At 48.1% G+C, this 18269-nt stretch overlaps 1 protein-coding gene across 1 annotated transcript in view; it reads left to right on the top strand.

The window, feature by feature from the left end:
* The window catches only part of TSPOAP1 (TSPO associated protein 1), a gene marked incomplete at both ends in the record, with an annotated part of 66743 nt that overhangs the window by 14681 nt on the left and 33793 nt on the right, over positions 1-18269 (top strand). The window contains 4 exons of the mRNA XM_079545226.1: positions 1219-1395; positions 4615-4875; positions 9262-9369; positions 10255-10338. Coding sequence (XP_079401352.1) covers positions 1219-1395; positions 4615-4875; positions 9262-9369; positions 10255-10338 — 630 coding nt within the window. The remainder of the gene's footprint in view (positions 1-1218; positions 1396-4614; positions 4876-9261; positions 9370-10254; positions 10339-18269) is intronic.

Below are 18269 nucleotides of genomic sequence, written 5' to 3'. Positions count from 1 at the left end.
AAGAGCTACATAAAGGTAGCTTGCAGCAGAGTAGGGGAAAAATGTTCTCCCACTGGAAGGAAACCGGGGGTAGGGGGGAAATTCAAGCCCTTCAGGATAGAAAGAAGAAGCAAAAGCTTTGCTGGTAGGGGAAGGTAGGGGATTTTCCTGGCATTGCCTGCCCTCTCTGTCCCTGGGCCCTGCACTGCACTAGGAACACGTCTGTCACAGGGTTTTGGTACTTGCAGCACAACAGTTGCTGCCAGATGGACTTGTCAGGTACTGTGCCAAGAAAAATCATTTGCTATACAACCAACAGCTATGCAGACCCTCCAGCAACTTCACAAATACTGTTTCATTTTTTTTCTTGTGTTTAAGTTTGGGATGGTGGCTGTTTGAGCCCTGGGTGAGCCCTAGGAAAACCAAGTGGCCAGCTCAGGACATGCAGGGTGCCCACCTGTGGTGCTGGTACCCCATGGGAGAGCTGGCCTTAGGGACGGCTCCTACTGAGAGCTGTCATCCTCAGGTGACTGCAGCTGGGCAGCATCAGCTGTTCTGGCCCTGGCTGGGCTCTCCCTCACCTCTCCTTTTGACTGTGTTTTCCACCCATCCTTGCATAAGCTCTTCCCCACTGTCTTTCAAAGACCCCAATAGAAGCTCCATTTCTCCTCCTGGCTTGGCCTCCTCCACCCTTTGCTCATCTTCCCTGCCATTCTCCTCTCCTCCTCTCCCCATATTTCTCCCTTCATCCTGTCTTCCTCTCCTCTCTCTGCCTGCAGCCCTCTGTACTGTCTGTGTGTGCGTTGGCCTCATCTGCTCACCTCACCTTCTCCTTCCCACTTCTGCTTTGATCTGCTCCTCGAAGAAGCATTTCCTCTTTCCTCTGACTTTTCCATATGCCTGTTTTGCTCCTCTCTCTGTCTTTTGGGGCTAGGCTGCATGTCCTGGCCCTGGTCTCTGATGACACCTGGGGTGATAGTTGGCCAACATCATTCATAGAATCCTAGATTGGCCTGGGTTGCAAAGGACCACAGTGCTCATCCAGTTCCAACCCCCTGCTGTGTGCAGGGTCACCAACCAGACCAGGCTGCCCAGAGCCACATCCAGCCTGGCCCTGAATGCCTCCAGGGATGGGGCATCCACAACTTCTCTGGACAACCTGTTCCAGTGCACCACCACCCTCTGAGTGAAAAATACCAATGTATGTGGCTTTCTCTCTTGCTGCTCTCTCTGGTTTAGGTAACTGCTCCAGTGCCCCTGAAGGGTTCCAGCCTGGAGCTGTGTAAAAAAGCATTTGCCCGCCAGCGTGCCAAGGACTTGACAGAGCAAGCCAGTGCTCTTCTGGCAAAAGACAAGCAGATTGAAGCTCTGCAGCAGGAGTGCCGGGAGCTGCAGGCTAAGCTCATTGCAGGGAAGGTGAGATACTTCGGGGACTTTGTGCAGTGGCTGGGTGCAAACAGTGCAGTAACGATGTCGGGAACCAGGCTCCAGCAGTGCCATGGCAATTAGTTTCAAGGGCAGACTGAAAACAGAGAGTATGTGATGAGTGAGTTGTTATGGGGAAAGTTAGAGGAGCATGTGGCCAAGACAGGATCCAGACCACTTGGAACAGTGTGCTGGGGGACATCCCATTTCTCCCTCTGTGGATTCACAGATCCTGCACTGCCATTTTCATCAGCAACTAAAACTGTCTCCCTGGAAAACCCCAGAAGCCACAGATACAGAATGGCCTTTCACAGTATTAAGCTTCAAGTAAGACATAGAAGCAGGACTTCCTTTTAATGCATTTCCTTAAAAAACAAACCAGTTGAGCACATTCCCAAGAATCACTCCAGATTGCATACTCTCAGCAGCAGCTTTTAGTGCTTGCAGCCATCATAGTGATGATATCTACATGCAAACTTGTGTTACTGATATTAGGTGTACAAATCCTAAAATGAGGGTGGGTGTTCATAAAACTCATAAAATCTACAGTGTTGATTGTGGACATGGACTGGTGGCCCAGCACAGAACTTGCTGAAATAAAAAGTGGAATAAAAGGGAAAATTCAGCTCATCCTGAGACACATGTGTAAAACTGCTTGGACACTCTTTCAAGGCACTTCTCTGAGGTGGTTACAAAAGGAGTTTCTGCAGGCACCTAAATTAGGTGAAACAATTCCTGTTCAGAGTGGCCAGAGCAATCTGTTCTGGTTATATCGGATCTGTCTTTTGTTCACAAGCTACACAGTTTTAATGCAGGTCAGTTAATACACTCTCATTCTCCCTTTTTCACTAGTATGCAAGTGGTCAAATGCAGTGCTGTGTTTCTGCACCCAGTTGAGCAGAAATACTACTTCTATTTCTACCTACTCATGGGAATATTTAGGTGACAAATACTTTCTTGCTGAAAGCAGCTTTATTTCATTCCTTGAGCTCTGCATGTGTTCACTTCAACTATGTGTTTGCAAGTAGATTCTCTGCCTTTCGCTAACATAGATCTAGTCTAGACAAGAATAATTGGGTGTTGTTCACTGTTTGTACAGAGCTGTCCCAGTGATCCCTTCTGGTGTTAAATCACAAGAGAAAGTTATCTAGGTCTGAGTGCATTCTATAGTCTTACCAAGAACAAATTTCCTTCCTGTGCCCATGACTGCTCACTGCAGACTCCCACAGAAGGGGGAACAAGCCCTCTGATTTTCACAGCAGAGCGTGCTGAACAAGCTGAATCTCCCAGGGATAGGAAGCTGACAAACTGTAGAAGAATGTGACAAAGGCAGGAGAGCAAGATTCATTACTGGCCAAGGAAATACGTATGGGTGCAGTCCTCATAGCTGCTGAGACTTCACTTGCTGCTTTGCTGCTAGGGCATGGGCAACCACCCTGGCTGGGAAGGTGAGACCATCTGTGTAACCTGCCAAGGCACCAGCAGTGAGGGCCATCAGTACATGAGCTGGGAATCTGCAGAGAAAAATTGTCAGAGAGGAAATTATTCTATCTGATCCTGTGGGTTGTTTTTTTTTTTTTTTTTCTTCCCCATTTATCTTCCAAGCAAGCTGCTCATTAAATTTTAATTCTCAGCTAGTTAAAATTCGAAATTCCCCTAATCTGTCTGCAGCATGCAAAATGCATTATGCCAATGAAGGGGTTTATGAGCAGAGATATTATGTGCATGCTCAGAGTTTGTAGCCAAATCATTTTTAATCTAGTGCACTTGATTCAGCACAAATCTTTCAGTAGCTATGAAACAGATGTACTCTGTTCATTTTCAGTGGTAGGACGACACGCGCACCAGGCTGCAAGAGCGGGCCTTGTTTTGCCAAGTCAGAGCTCTCAGGGTAAGATGTTTGCCTGAGATCATGCTGCAGTGACAGGTTTGCAACAAAGGCCCCGTCCAGGTTCCACCAGGCTGCCGTTTCTTGCAGTGGGGATTCCTGGAGGCTGCAGGGAATGGCAAGGCAGCTGCAGAGGACACGAATAATAGGAGCTGTGAGTGGAAGGCTGAGCGCTTTTCTGCTCTCTTATTTCCCCCCCGGCTTTGGAGGCTCTCTATGGAAATAGCTGCTTCTATTTTCTGGTGGGGGAAGGGAGCTTTTTAGGCATTCCCCGCCAATTTTGTTTGAAGAACTAACCCTGATAGCCTCAGTGTGGGTCTTGCACAGAGTGCGCGGCTGCTCACTTCTTGAATCTGTAATCAGTTCCCATTAATGGTGCCTCGGTTTCCCCCTTGTTGTTTGAGAGTAACTATGCTTTTCTACAAACTGTATTTGCAAAGCACATGCTATTTTTAGGGTGAATAAGAAGTGAACGGGGAAGCAGATTAAATTTGTCCTGGATACCAATTATGCATTCACTGGCTTAGGAGCTTTCCAGGGGAATGAGCAATTCCTTCAGCAGCATATTTGTAAGGGCAGGTTTTCATAACCAGCTTTTGTATGTCTGTATGGACATGCAGGTACGTGTCTTTTTCAGCTTTCTGAAATCTGAAAAAACCTTTGAGGAATTAACACAAACTGGTGGCGTATTCTCACTGTTTTAGCAAGACTAAAATTGCACTGTCTTCCTTTAAAAGTTGCTGGCTTTGCGTCCAGAGTGGACAGGACTGGCTACTTGTGCTGAGGATAGAAGCCTATCCACACAAGCTCTCTGTGGTCAGAAATCAGTAGCACTTTAAAAAGCCAAACACCCTGAGTCAGAAGAAAACGCGTCTCAGATACACTTCATTCTTTCCAACATTAAAGCCCTAACCGCCAGGCACGCACAGGGCTGCAGAGAATACCAGCACACACAGCAAGGAGAGGAACCCGGCTGGGGCTCTTGTTTTGCTGTGGAACGAATAAATGAAATTGTATTATCCTGACACGCTCTCTGCTGGCAAACACTTAGAAAGCACGCGCTTAGAAAAGCCCTTTTTACCATAGCTTTACACTGGGATAACCGTAAAGAATCGCAGGCTAGTTTTCATCTGTGAGAGAAATTACGTATTGACACTTAGGATGCGAAATGACTGCTTTGGAGGAGTTGGGGGCCCAGGAAAGAGAAGCTTTTGTGTGCTCTGTTAGGGAACGGAGTGTGCTGGCATCTGTTGGCAGCACTTCGTGCTTTACACCCACCCTTAACCTGCTGCAGCCGCACGCCGTGCTACCGTTCCCCGCAGGGTGACCCTCGCTGCCTGAACGTGGTGGAGTTCGACCGGCTGCTGCGGGAATCCCAGAAAGAAGTGCTGCGGCTGCAGAGGCAAATCGCTCTGAAGAACTTCAAGGACTGCCTGCGCTCCTCCAAAAACGGCTCGGGGGGCTCCTCGCCGAGCGCCGCCGTCCGCCCGGGCCCGGCGCCGAACGCCCGCGGCAAAGACTCACCCGCAGCGAAGGAGGTGAGCCGGGGGAAGCCGGCGGCGGGGTGGGCAGCACGCGGCACGGTGAGACGAGCGGGACAGCGGCCGACGGCCTCGCCGCTCCGTTACTCGATTCGCTCCCACTCGAGGGAACCCGATCGAGGCGCGCGAGCCGCGGTTCACGTCGGCCGGGCCGGTTTTCAATGGCGGAGGACCGGCCGCGTGTCCCCGAGCCCCGCGCGGCCGCCGCGCCCTCAGCCGGGGCCTCCCGCACAGGCCGCGCTGCGGAGCGGCTCCGCGCTTAGCCTGCCGCATCCCGGCCCGGCCCTGCCCTGCCCTGCCCTGCCCCTCCGCGGCCGCAGCGCTCCGGCCCGGCAATCCCCGCGGCGCCGCCCCCCCCCGGCGAGCCGCGCGCCGGCAGGTTAAGGTAAGGCTGGGCCGCGGTGGGCCGCGGTGCCGGGAGCGGGGCTGTGCGCTGCCGGGCCGCCGGGGCTGCGGTGCGGGGCGGCGCGGGGCGGCGGGGCGGCTCAGCCCCTCCGCTGGGCGCTCCGCCGCGGGGCCGGGCTGCGTGCAGGCCCACTGCAGGCCGCGGCCCTGAGGGGGCGGGCGGGAAGCGCGGTGCCGTCACGGCCGGGCTGCGTGGGGCCGCGGGCGGCCTGGGGGCTTCCGTCAGTCGTTCGTTGAGTTGCGATGTTGTGGGGCAGGACGTCACGCCTGCAGCCTGGCGCGCTGCTCTGAGCTCTGGTTTGTTGCCGCCGTGCTCCTCCTGCCATTTTTTCTTTCTTGGAGGATTCTCTTTCATTATTCAGTGTTAGTTCATAGAATTGCAGAATGGCCTGGATTGAAAAGGACCACAATAACCATCTCGTTTTAACCCCCTGCTGTGTGCAGGGTCACCAACCACCAGACCAGGCTGCCCAGAGCCACATCCAGCCTGGCCTGAATGCCTGCAGGGATGGGGCATCCACAACCTCCTTGGGAAAACCCATCGTCTTTTCTAGTTGTCCATCTTTGTGTCGTTTTTGTGTCGCAGCATGCAGGATCCCCCAGAGCAGCATAACGAAGTTCTTTCCCTTTCCTAATAGAGCCCTTTGTCTTGTTGTCTAAGCGTTGGCTACTACTGAAGCATCATTTGTCCCATGCCACGCTGTGATGTGTTGTCCCAGTGCCACAGGGACCCTTCACCGTTTGTTTCATCACCACATCAGTATTTGAGGTGCACAGCTCCTGCTGCCTCTCAATTCTTGTTTTCCCCAGACATTTATCCAAGAGAATCCCTTCCCCTCTTCCTACATCAGCTTAGTGTCTGAAGAAGCCTTTAAAAAAGCACTGTAGCAGCATACGAGGCAGGCTGTATGTGCTGCACCTTCCTCACCCATTTTATAGCATCAGGTGTGTAGCATAGTGTTGATTTTTTTTCTTTTGTTTGTTTAAGTACTTGCATGTTCTTTGTTGCAATTCGATTGGTTTTCCTATGGCTCAGATGTCAAATGTTCAGGTCTGTGTTTCCCCCGATCCCCACTGCAAGCCTTTTAAAACATGACTTTTACCACCTTCCAGTTGTTTTGCATTGCATTAGAGAGGTGGCATAGTGCACATCCTTACTGGGTGCTGAAATTGAGACATTCTGTTCATGGTGAAAGGTTTGTTTTGTTTTGCTTTTTAAATTCAGATGAATATTGTCTAATCTCGGTAATTTGTTCCTGTTTATATTTATTATATTGGTTTCTACAGTTCTTCTGGTTGACACTTCGATCTCTGAGACAAATCCTCAGCTGTTCTTCACAGTTTGAGATTTCTGCCATGGTCAACCCTCACCCCCCAGATGATGAAAATAGATGCACAGACTTCTTTTGTTTATTATTTTGGTCCTGCTCTGCCCTAGTTGTCCTTGAACAGCCCTTTCATACCTTGATTTTCAGTTGACCCTGCAGAATATGTCAGATTCTTCTCATGATAGAGAATATGCATTATATCCTTTTTTGTAGCTGCTCTTTTCCAAAATCAGGAGTCAGTCCTCATTGTCCAAAGATTTCCCAGCTGAACATAGCAAGAAGGCTGTGTGGTAGCATCAAAGAGCAGGGAGTGAGGACCTGGGTGTGCGTGGGTGCGGTGGTACGGTGTTGAGGATCGAGTTAGCAAAAACCACAGGTACCACAAGTACAATAAATGATTTTGCTCTTCTGTCTCCTTCTGTAGCACAGTGTGTCAGCGCTCTATCCCCTGCCTTTCAAGGAACTTCCTCAGGGTGTAAAGAACAGGCTTCTCTTAGTGGTGTTGGAAAATCCCTTTCCTCTCTTCCCTTTCTGATCTCTCTGCTTCTTTATTTGCGGTTGTGGGATGATGCTTATCTCTGTAACAATACTAATGTAGTGAGCACACTGGTAGTGCTCACTTAAGCAGCCTCCTACTTCCCACTGCACATTCCCACTGCTCCTCCAGTCATGCTGCTGTAGGCTGTGTTGAGCTGCAGAGTGTTAGGGACTAGAGGACGGATCTGGGTTAAAAACAGCCCAGCAAACGTAGCCTTCTTCCCACTTTTTCTGTAACCTGAATCAGTTTTGTGGTCCAGCTCAGTGACATTGTGCAGGGCTGTCCTGGCACAGCAGGAAGACAGGTTGTGGTTGGGTGGGAGATGCTTCAGCATTTCCAGGGGGGGCAGGATTGTGATGATGCTTTCTGCATGCCAAGGACAGGGTTTTCTAGAAAGACTGCAACATTTTTAATATACTTTATTGCTTGCTTTAAACATTCTGGTCATTTGCCAAAGCCTGGGTGCATCTGTGCCTGTTGTATGCTTGACTTAAGCTGCTACGTTCTGGACATCTCATCAGCAGCACAGCTTCACCCTGCTCTGTCCCTGGGCTCTGCCAAGATAGGTGCTCGCTGTGGGCAGCTGTTCTCTGGTTATTTTTAACTGTTTTCTTGAACAGATTCCGTGCACCTGGTTCAAAGAGCATCTTTCAGTCCCTGCTGTGAATGAGGTGGCTCAGCTCCAGGGCACAGCGCTCACCGTGATGTGTGCCAGTCTCATTTAGCAGTTGTCTGGTATGGTGATGAGTCTGGGTTCTGAGGGACAGTAAGAGTGTGTGAGCACGTAGCTGGGAGGTTGTCTTTGTTCTTGGATGGAAATTAGACCTGAGTGGGCAAATGTAATTTTACAGTTTTTGAAAGTTGTCTGTAATTAGGAATGTAATCATTGTATGTATCATTTTACTGAAAAGTGCTTACAAACAAGCAGAGATTTCTTACGTATCTGCTGTGAGAGTATGGCTTACTAAGCATAGTGCATGTAACTGGCACAATGGGTATCTGATCTTAGGTGGCATCTGCTGGTGTTCCTTGAGACATTATTTCATTAAAGCTGACTGAAATGCAACGTTTTGGCAAAACATATGATGACATGCAAGGGCCCATGGCTTGGGTGGAGGACCTTGAGATTTCCAGCTGTTGAGACATGGGAGTTCCATTAGGGAAGCCAACAGCTGGAAGCTCCAGCTGTTGGCTTCCCTAATGGAACTCCCATGTCTCCCTAATTGTAGGGCTGCAGGAAGTCCCTATCCTAGACAAATCAGTGCAGGAAGTTCAATGCAGGATGTGAGTTTCAGGACTCTGCTGTTTCAAGCACCAGCTCTGTAACAGAAAATCTGGAAACTTTGTTAGCCTGGGCTTGCCTGGAGTCTTATGGTTTTCTGGCTTTCAACATGAAAATTGTTGTAGTTGAAACCAGGGTTAAAGTCCAAAGTAGTTAAAAGAGACTTTGGTAAGTATTGTTCTGGGATGCAGTCCTGGTAACTGACTGTGAAGGGAGCTCAGATGCAGTAACTTCGATCCCTCGCTGCAGGTGTTCAGAGTGAGATGAGAAATTCTGCTGCTGCTGACAGGTGGCTGAAGGTTACAGGCTGAGGTGCAGTCACAAAGTCCTGCCTCTTCACTGCATAACTTCACTTTGATGTTCATCAGCTCCTGTCCCTAAAACCTACTTATCAAAAATAACTTCAACATTTAAAGAAAAACAGTATTATCATGGCCCTTTTTCATCTGCCTACCTCAGGCCTTGTCCTGCTGTCAGTAGTTAGTCTGGGCAGACTGAGCCATGTCAGCTATTGACCAGACATCTTCCTGTAGTAGCTGTGAAGGGTTTCCCTTGCTTCTGTGTTCTGTTTGGTGTTGGAACATAAGGCACAGCACACTGGTTGTTTCTGTCCCTTTCACCAACAACCAAGGTAGAATGCCCCTTTCTTAATACCTTCTTTTCTTCCTTGCCTTCTGGATGCTGAGATCTTTGCTGATTTTTCCCTTTTGGTTGTTTAAGGGGGTAGTGTCCTCCCATCTAACCATATTCCAGCTGTGATTATTGCTTTGGAGTTTGCTTGTGGGATGTTGCTATCTTAGGTGCTATGGCCAGGAGAATGTCTTCCTTGGTGCTCCTGGCTGTCTCTGAACTCTGAGATCTCACTTGCTTTCCAGGTGGAACCAGGTGTGCTACCTCTGGGCCCTGCCTTGGAAGGACATGAAAACTTCCCTCCAAAAAATGCAGTAACAGACCAAGAGAGCAGCCAACAGATACAGCAGCTGGTGAGTTGTTGCCCTGTGCAGGGGTGCAGAAGAGGTCGATGTCTTTTGGCACTTTCTTTCCAGAGCAAAGCCAGTCTGGTTTTGGATGAAGAAGTTCAAGTTTTTCTTGAGTTTTCACCCATAGAATCCAGACAAAGATTTTGGGAACTGAAGTCTTTTTAGATGCAACCTGCAGAGGCTGTCTCTGCATGGATAGTGGTGCTGGGTGCCAGCTCCAGGTATTGTGCTGAACTGGGGGTATGCATCAGTCTGAAAGGAGAGGAAGCCATGCCAGTGATAGATTCTGTGGTGCATTTGGTTCAGCATTCATTGAACAGACATGACTGACCCAAGACCGATGTCATGAGGAGCATGGCCTCTGTGCATGACTCTAGCAAGATGGGACGGTTCACAGTGAGGTTTAGGCATCTTTATCTACCTGGGGAACCAGGAGTGGTAGCAAGTAACCACAGATAAAGGCACATAAAGAGTGGTTGTCTGCTGTCTGTTAGATGTCATTTGGATTAGAATAAGAGCTAATTTAGCACAGCTGGTGTTTCAGTATGAAACACTCCACAGCTCTGCCTACTTGTTCCTCAGAGCCTGTCCTTCATCCTATCTAGACAAATCAGTACAGTTTTTGCAACTGAGAAATAGAGAATTGTTTCCAGAAGTTGAAAGGATTGAGGAAGGGAGGAATAGCTTCTTTACTTGAAAAGTCTTTTATTTTCACTACCTTTAAAAAAATATATATATCTTTTTGGGTTTATATGTCATTTATGTTTGTAGCAAAGATTTCCTTAAGAAAACAGAAAAAGCCAATGTAGCATTGGATCAGAGAAGCTGAATTTCTTCTGCATTTTATGAACATGGTCTTAGTGGTCTATTTTTGCTTGTTCTATGCAGGAATTTGAACTCAAGAAAAAACGCAAAAAATGTGAAAACCTTGAGCATGAAGTGAAGAAAAAGCATAAAAGATGCAAAGAACTCGTAAGTGTTCTTGTTGCCTAATGGTGTGAGTGTAATGGCAAAGATCTAGGTTGTTTTGTGGTTCTCCTGGGTTCTGTTCTACTTATTGCAATAATGATTTGCCCGTGTCAATCTGGAATGTCACAAATGTGGGGCTTCAGCTCTTGAAGCTGGAATTGTTTATTTAGTCCTTCAGCTAGCTGTGTTAAGTTCCATAAATCACTGGATAAAACTCCATAGCCTCTTCTGGTAGGGGGAGATGCTTTATCTTTTCACATTCACTCCGGGCAAACATCAAATGATTTCTGCAACCTGAGATGGTAGTTGTATAATCAAGATGCTATAATTGCAATATAGTTGTTTAATCAACAGATATCAAGATGTTGTAATCACAATATAATTGAGAGAATCAAGCAAGGTAGACAATGATCACAAAGAGAATGAGCAGAAGAGCTTACCCTTCGGCTGAGCTCACCAGAAGACACCAAGAGAGGGGATCTCCAGAAGAGATCCTTCCCCTCTGGTAGCCAGCTCTTAAATAGGTCTAGGAGGGGTGGAGCCTGGCTCCACCCCTTCCGGCAGCACAGGTGAATTGTCTTCACCTGTGCTCCTCTGGCTGACTCATGGCTCGCCTCAGGTGATTAATCAGAGGTTCAGGCCGTGACTCAGCAGTTCCCATACACTCCACCCCTTCACGGCGTGAACCACTGATCAGGTTAACAAAAGGGTGAGCTTTCCCTAATACAGAGATCCGGTATATCGCGACGCTTATACAATTTTATCGCGACGTGTGTTGGTACAGTTCAAGACAAGTGATGATTAGTGAATGTCCATGTTCTTCTATGGGCCAGTGCTCGATGATGTGACTGGAGGCATGAGGTCCTGAGGTGCAGGTCCGTTCTATGTTCCATCAGTCCCATGCAGACCATCACCGGGTGTTGTACGTGATCTGACAGCAACACTGGAACACTTGATGGCGTTTTGTTCCTTCCGGTGGTCCTGAAGGCTCACAGACTCACGGGGAGTAATACAGATGTTTTACAGGTACCAGGAGGGGAAGGTCTGCTCTCCAGGGCAAGATACAGGCCGTATTTCTGTCTTGGGTCAACACTTCCGCTTGTACGGGGGCACGTCCTGGCCGCCTGTACCACACCTTTTGGCCGGATATCTGCGGCTGCATAACAATATCAGGCACCAAAGGAGGTGTCCTGATCTGCCACAGGGACATGATGGGGGTCCCTTTAGCAATAAAGATTGGAGTGTTGACCACAATATCAGTAGGCCATGTACCTATTACTGGAGGGACTACTGAGCCTCCCACCTCCAATAGTCTCCCCCAACGTGCAAGTAGGCCACACCACTTGGGTCCTACTTGCACCTTCCAGGGCCATTTTATTTTATGGGTACCTGGCTCTAAATTTTCAGGGGCGGGGAACAGAAGATTATTTTCATTACCAATCTGGGGTCTTACCTGATGATCAGTGCCCGTAATTTGGATCCTAAGCGGGGTGGCCCATGTTGTCTGCAACATTCTCAGGGCACTGGGTCTGCCGTCTCGAGGTCTTTCATTCAGGTCCCACAGGGTTTCATACAGTCTTTTTGTCCACCCCTGAAGGGACTGGGAGTCTGTCTTCAGGGCAGCCTTAAGAATACCATTATAACGTTCAATGAGGCCTGCCCCCGTTGGATTATATGGCAGGTGGAATCGCCATTCGATGTTATTTTCTTCTGCCCAGCGCTGTATCGTTGCACCAGTAAAATGAGTCCCTTGGTCGCTCTCGATGACTTGCGGTGTCCCGTAGGCAGACATCAGTTTAGTGAGTGCCTTGATGGTATATGCCTGGTTTGCTTTTGGTACTGGATAGGCCTGTAGTAGCCCACTTGCAGTATCGACACAGGTCAGGGCGTATCTTGCCCCTTCGGAACGAGGAAGGGGCCCGATGTAATCGACCTGCCATCGCTGGAGAGGATTGTGTCCCCTAGCAAGATGGGCTGTTGTTTCGGGCAACGATCTCGGTCTCATCTTGGAGCAAGCGTCGCAATCCTGGCATGCCTGGATGATATCAGATAGTTGTATGGGCAGTCCTCATGCTTTAGCAGCTGCCCACATTGTCTTTTGTCCAGCATGCCGTAGCTTCTGATGTAACCAGCGGGCGATGTTCTCAGATGGTGAATTCTCAATCCATCGAACTCGGGCCAGTGTGTCGGCTTCATCGTTTCCCGGTGACTGTAGGGGCTGATGACCAGAAACATGGTAGACACATACAGTCCTGTGTTTGACCGTATTCCATATATCTAACCACATGTCTTTGCCCCAGATCGGTCGGGCGTGGATAGTCCATTCCTGGGTGGCCCACTGTGCAATCCAAAGAGTGAGCCCCCGGTACACAGCCCAACTATCTGTGCAGATGTTCAGGATACCATCACCGGGTTCCTTGGTTATAACCATCCACACGGCTCGCAGTTCTGCCCATTGGCTGCTCTGACCATCCCCCTCATCGAACCAGATTGTCTCGGTGGAAGGATGATATGCTATTGCTCTCCACTTGCTCGGGTTGCCCTTGCTGGACCCATCTGTGTACCAGGCATCTTCAGGGATAGGATATTTTCCCTCCTGAACGGGACTCTTCTCTGGTGGAGCAACCAGTATTTCTTTTGGTGCATCACTGTGATACGTCACTGGGCCTAGGATCTTCTGGAGTTCTTCTTTCAAGGGTGATGAAGACAGACTGCTCCTTTGGCTGAGATAGGCGACCCATCGTGCCACTGTTTGTGCTTGGGCCACCCCTGTCTTAGGAAGGTGGGTCAGATCTTTCACCCACCCCTGAATTGGCAGAGTGGTCTTGACTATAACTGCAGCTGTTTGAGTTATTGGCTCTACTGCCTGTAATGCTGAATAGGCAGCCAATAACTGTTTTTCAATCATACTGTATCTTTCTTCTGCTCCGTGCCAAACCTGAGACCAGAAACCAATGGGGGTCCGAACAGAGCTCTGGCGTTGCCACAGGCCCCAACCGAAGCCGTCTTGGGTAACATGAACGTCCAACTCGGCTGGGAGGGTAGGATCGAATATACCCAATGCCTGAGCTTGTTTAACTGCCAATTTCGCTTGTTGGAAAGCATCCTGTTCGGTTTTCCCCCAGTCCCATAGCTGCCCCTTTTTTGTGAGTCTGTATAGTGGCCGTAGCAGCTGCGCCAGGTGAGGTATAAAGGAACGCCAATAACCCAACATACCTAGAAACTCTTGCAGCTGCTTTGATGTTGTAGGGACTGGGAAGGCCTGAACCTTATCTATGACAGCACTGGGTAGCACTTTGGTCTTTCCTGACCAAACCACCCCCAGGAATTTTACGGACAGGCCTGGACCTTGCACCTTTTGGGGATTTATAGCCCATCCCCTCTGTTGTAAATAGGCAGTTAATGAATCTGCTGCCTGTCCTACTGCCTCCAGCGAGTCGGATGTCAACAGGAGATCATCAATATAATGATATAGGTTAACACCATCAGGTTTTCTCCAATCAGCCAGGTCACGCGCCACTAGATTGTGACAATACGTTGGTGAATGCACGTACCCCTGCGGCAGGACCTGAAAGGTCCACTGCCTGCCTCCCCACGTAAACGCAAACTGATCTTGCGATTCCTCAGCAATTGGAATACTGAAGAACGCATTTGCTAGATCTAGGACACAATGATAGGTTTTTATCTCCCTACTCAATGTGTCCACTAGGGAGGCAATATTGGGTACAGCCGCATGAATAGGCGGCGTGACCTTATTTAATTCTCTGTAATCTACTGTCATCCTCCATGTGCCATCCGACTTTCGCACTGGCCATATGGGGGAGTTATACGGGCTGTGTGCAGGTCTTATAATACCCACTTTTTCTAATTCCTGCACCTTTCTCGATATTTCATCTTGCCCACTCGGGAGTCTATACTGTCTAACGTTAGTAATCCGGCGCGGTTTCGGCAGGCAAACAGGCTCATGTTTCGCATGGCCTCTTAATATTGCCTGCACCGCCCGGATACTGATACATCTTTGTCGAAGCCTGAACTCTCCCACAGTTGTTTGGAGAGCCAGACCCCATAGAATATCTATGCCCAGGATGTATTCTTGGACTGGGGCAATAGACACCTTGTACTCCCGGGGTGGGAGACGCCCAACCCCCAATTTTAACCATGTTTGGGTGACAGGAATAGTCTGTCCCCCAAAACCACCAATCATCACTCTGTCACCATCAAATTTTCCCGGATCTCCATAGATAATTGATGTTTCTGCTCCTGTGTCTACCAGTGCCATTACTCTCTGAATATTTTTTCGGGACCAATAAATCGTTAATTCTACATAGGGCCTCCGGTCCCGTCTGGAGGCCCTACGGGGACTAACATCCCTTGTCACTCCATGAATTGGGCTAGGGCCAATTCTTTTGCTTCTGATGGCTCAGGCATTGTGGCCCGAGACACCTGAGGTGGCTTCTTTTTTCTGTTTGGAATAATAAAATCTTCTAGGTTCCATGTTGTTGTTGGAACCCTCTCTATAGCTCTTACCCTTGATTTCTTAGGGTAGCTCTGGAATTTTTGATTGTCCTTTAGTTGTCTCCAGAGCTGGAGAAGGACATGGTTGGGCTGGCGGTCGATCTTAGCAAATTGGACCCCAGCCCGAATTAAATCATTAAACATTTGTTTTCGGGATACCCTTATGGGTCCCGATGGAGGAGCTCGAGTAGCCGGCATTTTGGTTTTATTTACCGGCAGGACCTCTGCTTCCTCCAGAAACCGAATATTGCGCCTAGTCCGCAGGCGTTCTGTTTCTCCCAGGTCGGCAACTAACTGGGCAGCCTGCTGGACTACGGCTTCTGATGCTACAAGGGGATCCAATATGGAGACTAAGGTGCCATACAGATGGGAGGGAGCTTGCTGTAAAATTAAATCTCTCATCCCTGCTGAAAATTTAACCATATCAGGGCCATCAAATGTATCTTCATAGATGGCCTCTCTTACACCCAGTTCGCGGATATAGTTTTGAAGGTCCTCCATGGAGGACCACATGCCTGTATGTAAAGGTATGTCTGATTTATTTGGCCATACCATACGGCAGGCTGCCATTAACCATTCTAGTATGGAATGGTTTTCATCACGATATTGATTACCTACATATAACCTCTGTCTGAGAGCAGGATGGACGGTCATGGTGGCCAACTTGGCTATTTCTGGGCCATTCACCAAGACACTTTCTGCCCCAGAATCCCATAGTCTCAATAACCAAGCTGGGACACTTTCTCTAGGCTTCTGCCGAAATCGTTGTACTAAGTCCATTAATTCTGTTGCCGTGTATGGCCGTGCCGTTACATGTAAATGAGTCTGGGCAGGGGGCCATTGATCAGGCGGCACCCCTGCCGGTCTGTCCTGTACTTTTTTTGTTTTCTGGGTTACAACAGGACGGATTTCCAGGGGATCAGTCAGAATAGGACATTCAAGGTCTGATTTGGATTTCTTGTTCTCCTGATCAACGAAGTCTGTTGATTCAGGAGTCTGGTCATCATTTATTGAAATACTACGAATTTGGCCTACGGGAAGATGTAGAATTGGCTTCTTCCCTGTTAAAACGCCAAGTTCGTGCTCTAGCTTTTCAACGCGGTCTTTCAAAAGCTGATTTTCCGTTTCTAAAGTATTATTTCTTAAGTCCGCATGATTTAAGGCAGTTAATAATGGCCATGCCACCATGGAGGCAGCCAGTTGTCTTTCTTTAGTAGTGAGGACATCCTTGCCAAGTCCTTGAAAATAGTCCGCCATGCGATATGGGGAGATATTGCCCATAACGCGTAAGGGACCCCATTTTTCAATGATAGTAGCTAACTCATAATAGGGCGATCCCTCAAATCCTGGGATCTGCCCTGGAATCATTTTCTCTAGAGGAGTATTGTTCTCCCCCTTGACCCATTTATAGAAATTCCATAAAAAAGACATGATGTTAATTTCAGTATATTTGGCCTGCCTGGCTCGCCAAGTGTATAATCAAGATGCTATAATTGCAATATAGTTGTTTAATCAACAGATATCAAGATGTTGTAATCACAATATAATCGAGAGAATCAAGCAAGGTAGACAATGATCACAAAGAGAATAAGCGGAAGAGCTTACCCTTCAGCTGAGCTCACCAGAAGACACCAAGAGAGGGGATCTCCAGAAGAGATCCTTCCCCTCTGGTAGCCAGCTCTTCAATAGGTCTAGGAGGGGTGGAGCCTGGCTCCACCCCTTCCGGCAGCACAGGTGAATTGTCTTCACCTGTGCTCCTCTGGCTGACTCATGGCTCGCCTCAGGTGATTAATCAGAGGTTCAGGCCGTGACTCAGCAGTTCCCATACAGTAGTTGAACGTACAGCCATATTCTTGTGCTTCTGCTCATTGGATGAAGTCTTACCTCTTTTTTCATTTCGTGGAGGTTTTACAGGTAATAGTAAAGCATCTGGATTTCTTCCTTCTGTTTCTACTTTGCTGAACAGCTCTGGTGATGTTAATGATAATCACAATGTGCAGTTCATGGGTGTCCAACCTTTTGGCTTGCCTGGGCTGCACTGAGTTAAGAGGAATTTTCTTGGGCTGCATATACATTGGTTGCACCAAAAATAATACATCCGTATTTCCTTTGAAACTACAATAGGTACAAAGAGCACAATAACACTATTTGATAGAGCAAGTTCTCAGCTACAAAACTCTGGTTCTCAGCATAGTCATCACCATTAGCTGTGCTTTTTCAGCTGCAGTGAGCAAGAGACTTCATGCTGTGTTGGCACAAGTGTGCACCACCAGAGGTGATATGCTGTCACTATCACCACTGCAGAAACGCTCCATCCCCTCCTTACTGTGCTCACATGCAGTGGTTGGTCTCCATCAGCATTCAGCAAGTGTCAATGATCTCTAGAGGTCCTTTCCAACCTGCGTAATGCTGTGAAAACACAAAACACGTCTGCATATTTTTTTACTGTTCACAGGACTGTGTTTAGCCAGTATATCAAAATGCATACAATTATTTGCTATCACGTGAGTTAGCACTGCTCTGTGCCCTCCCATGCCCTGGTTTCCAGACAGACAGGGTTAATAACACGCAGCCTGTGCATTGAGCATGCCTGCTACGGATTCATCAATGGATACTGACCTTTTGGGTGGCTTTACATCTTGCTTGAGTCTCAGTTCAAGTCAGTTCTACATATCCAGAGCTCATTCTCACTATCTCAGTGACTATGGGATGCTTAAGGAATACATTGGTGGTTGTTGTTAGGTGTTGTTAGCAGCTTTTCAATACTGGGAAGGCACCACGTCACCTTAAAGAGCTGGAACTGGGACTCTACCAGCAAGAGTCATACTGAGAAAATAATTGGCCATCCAAACCAACAGTGGTGTGAGGGAATGTACGTATGACATGCGTGTGTCTTCATGGCATCTTTTCTGATTATGAAAGTCACATTCTTCTAATGCTGTACAAAGGGGCTGCAGGTAGTCTAGACTTAACTAATAGAGACAGTGTCTGTCTGTATGTTTGTGCTCCCTCTTCTGCTCAGAGACAATGTTCTGTATCACACAGTAATAGCTGGCTCACGTTGCTTTCTTGACTCCAAACTGCCTCCTGATTTCAAACTAGAAACAGCCATTTAAAACTCGAGTTTACATTGAAGACTCTTTGATTTTTCTAAATATATTTTCCTCCTTTAATGAACTTTGTAGAGAAAACTGTGATCTTGAGCCCATAGTGAAAGTTGATGAATTGTGGGTGAAGATAGTGTTCAAGGAAATGGCTTTCTCATTCTGAGTTTTGAGGCTACATAAATGAGAAAAGGAACTTAAGAGGTCATCTGCTACTGAAGCTGATATCTGCCTGAGCAGTGCTGTATACTGATATTTTCCATTGCACAAGCAGCATCCTGTCAGCATCCTGAACCATCAGTCAACAGGAGCAAT

This window comes from Tetrao urogallus (assembly GCF_951394365.1).
Source record: "Tetrao urogallus genome assembly, chromosome: 20".
In the NCBI taxonomy this organism is placed as follows: Eukaryota; Metazoa; Chordata; class Aves; order Galliformes; family Phasianidae; genus Tetrao; species Tetrao urogallus.
Note: the sequence above shows the minus strand (reverse complement) of the source record. Positions and strands in the feature narration are given on the sequence as shown.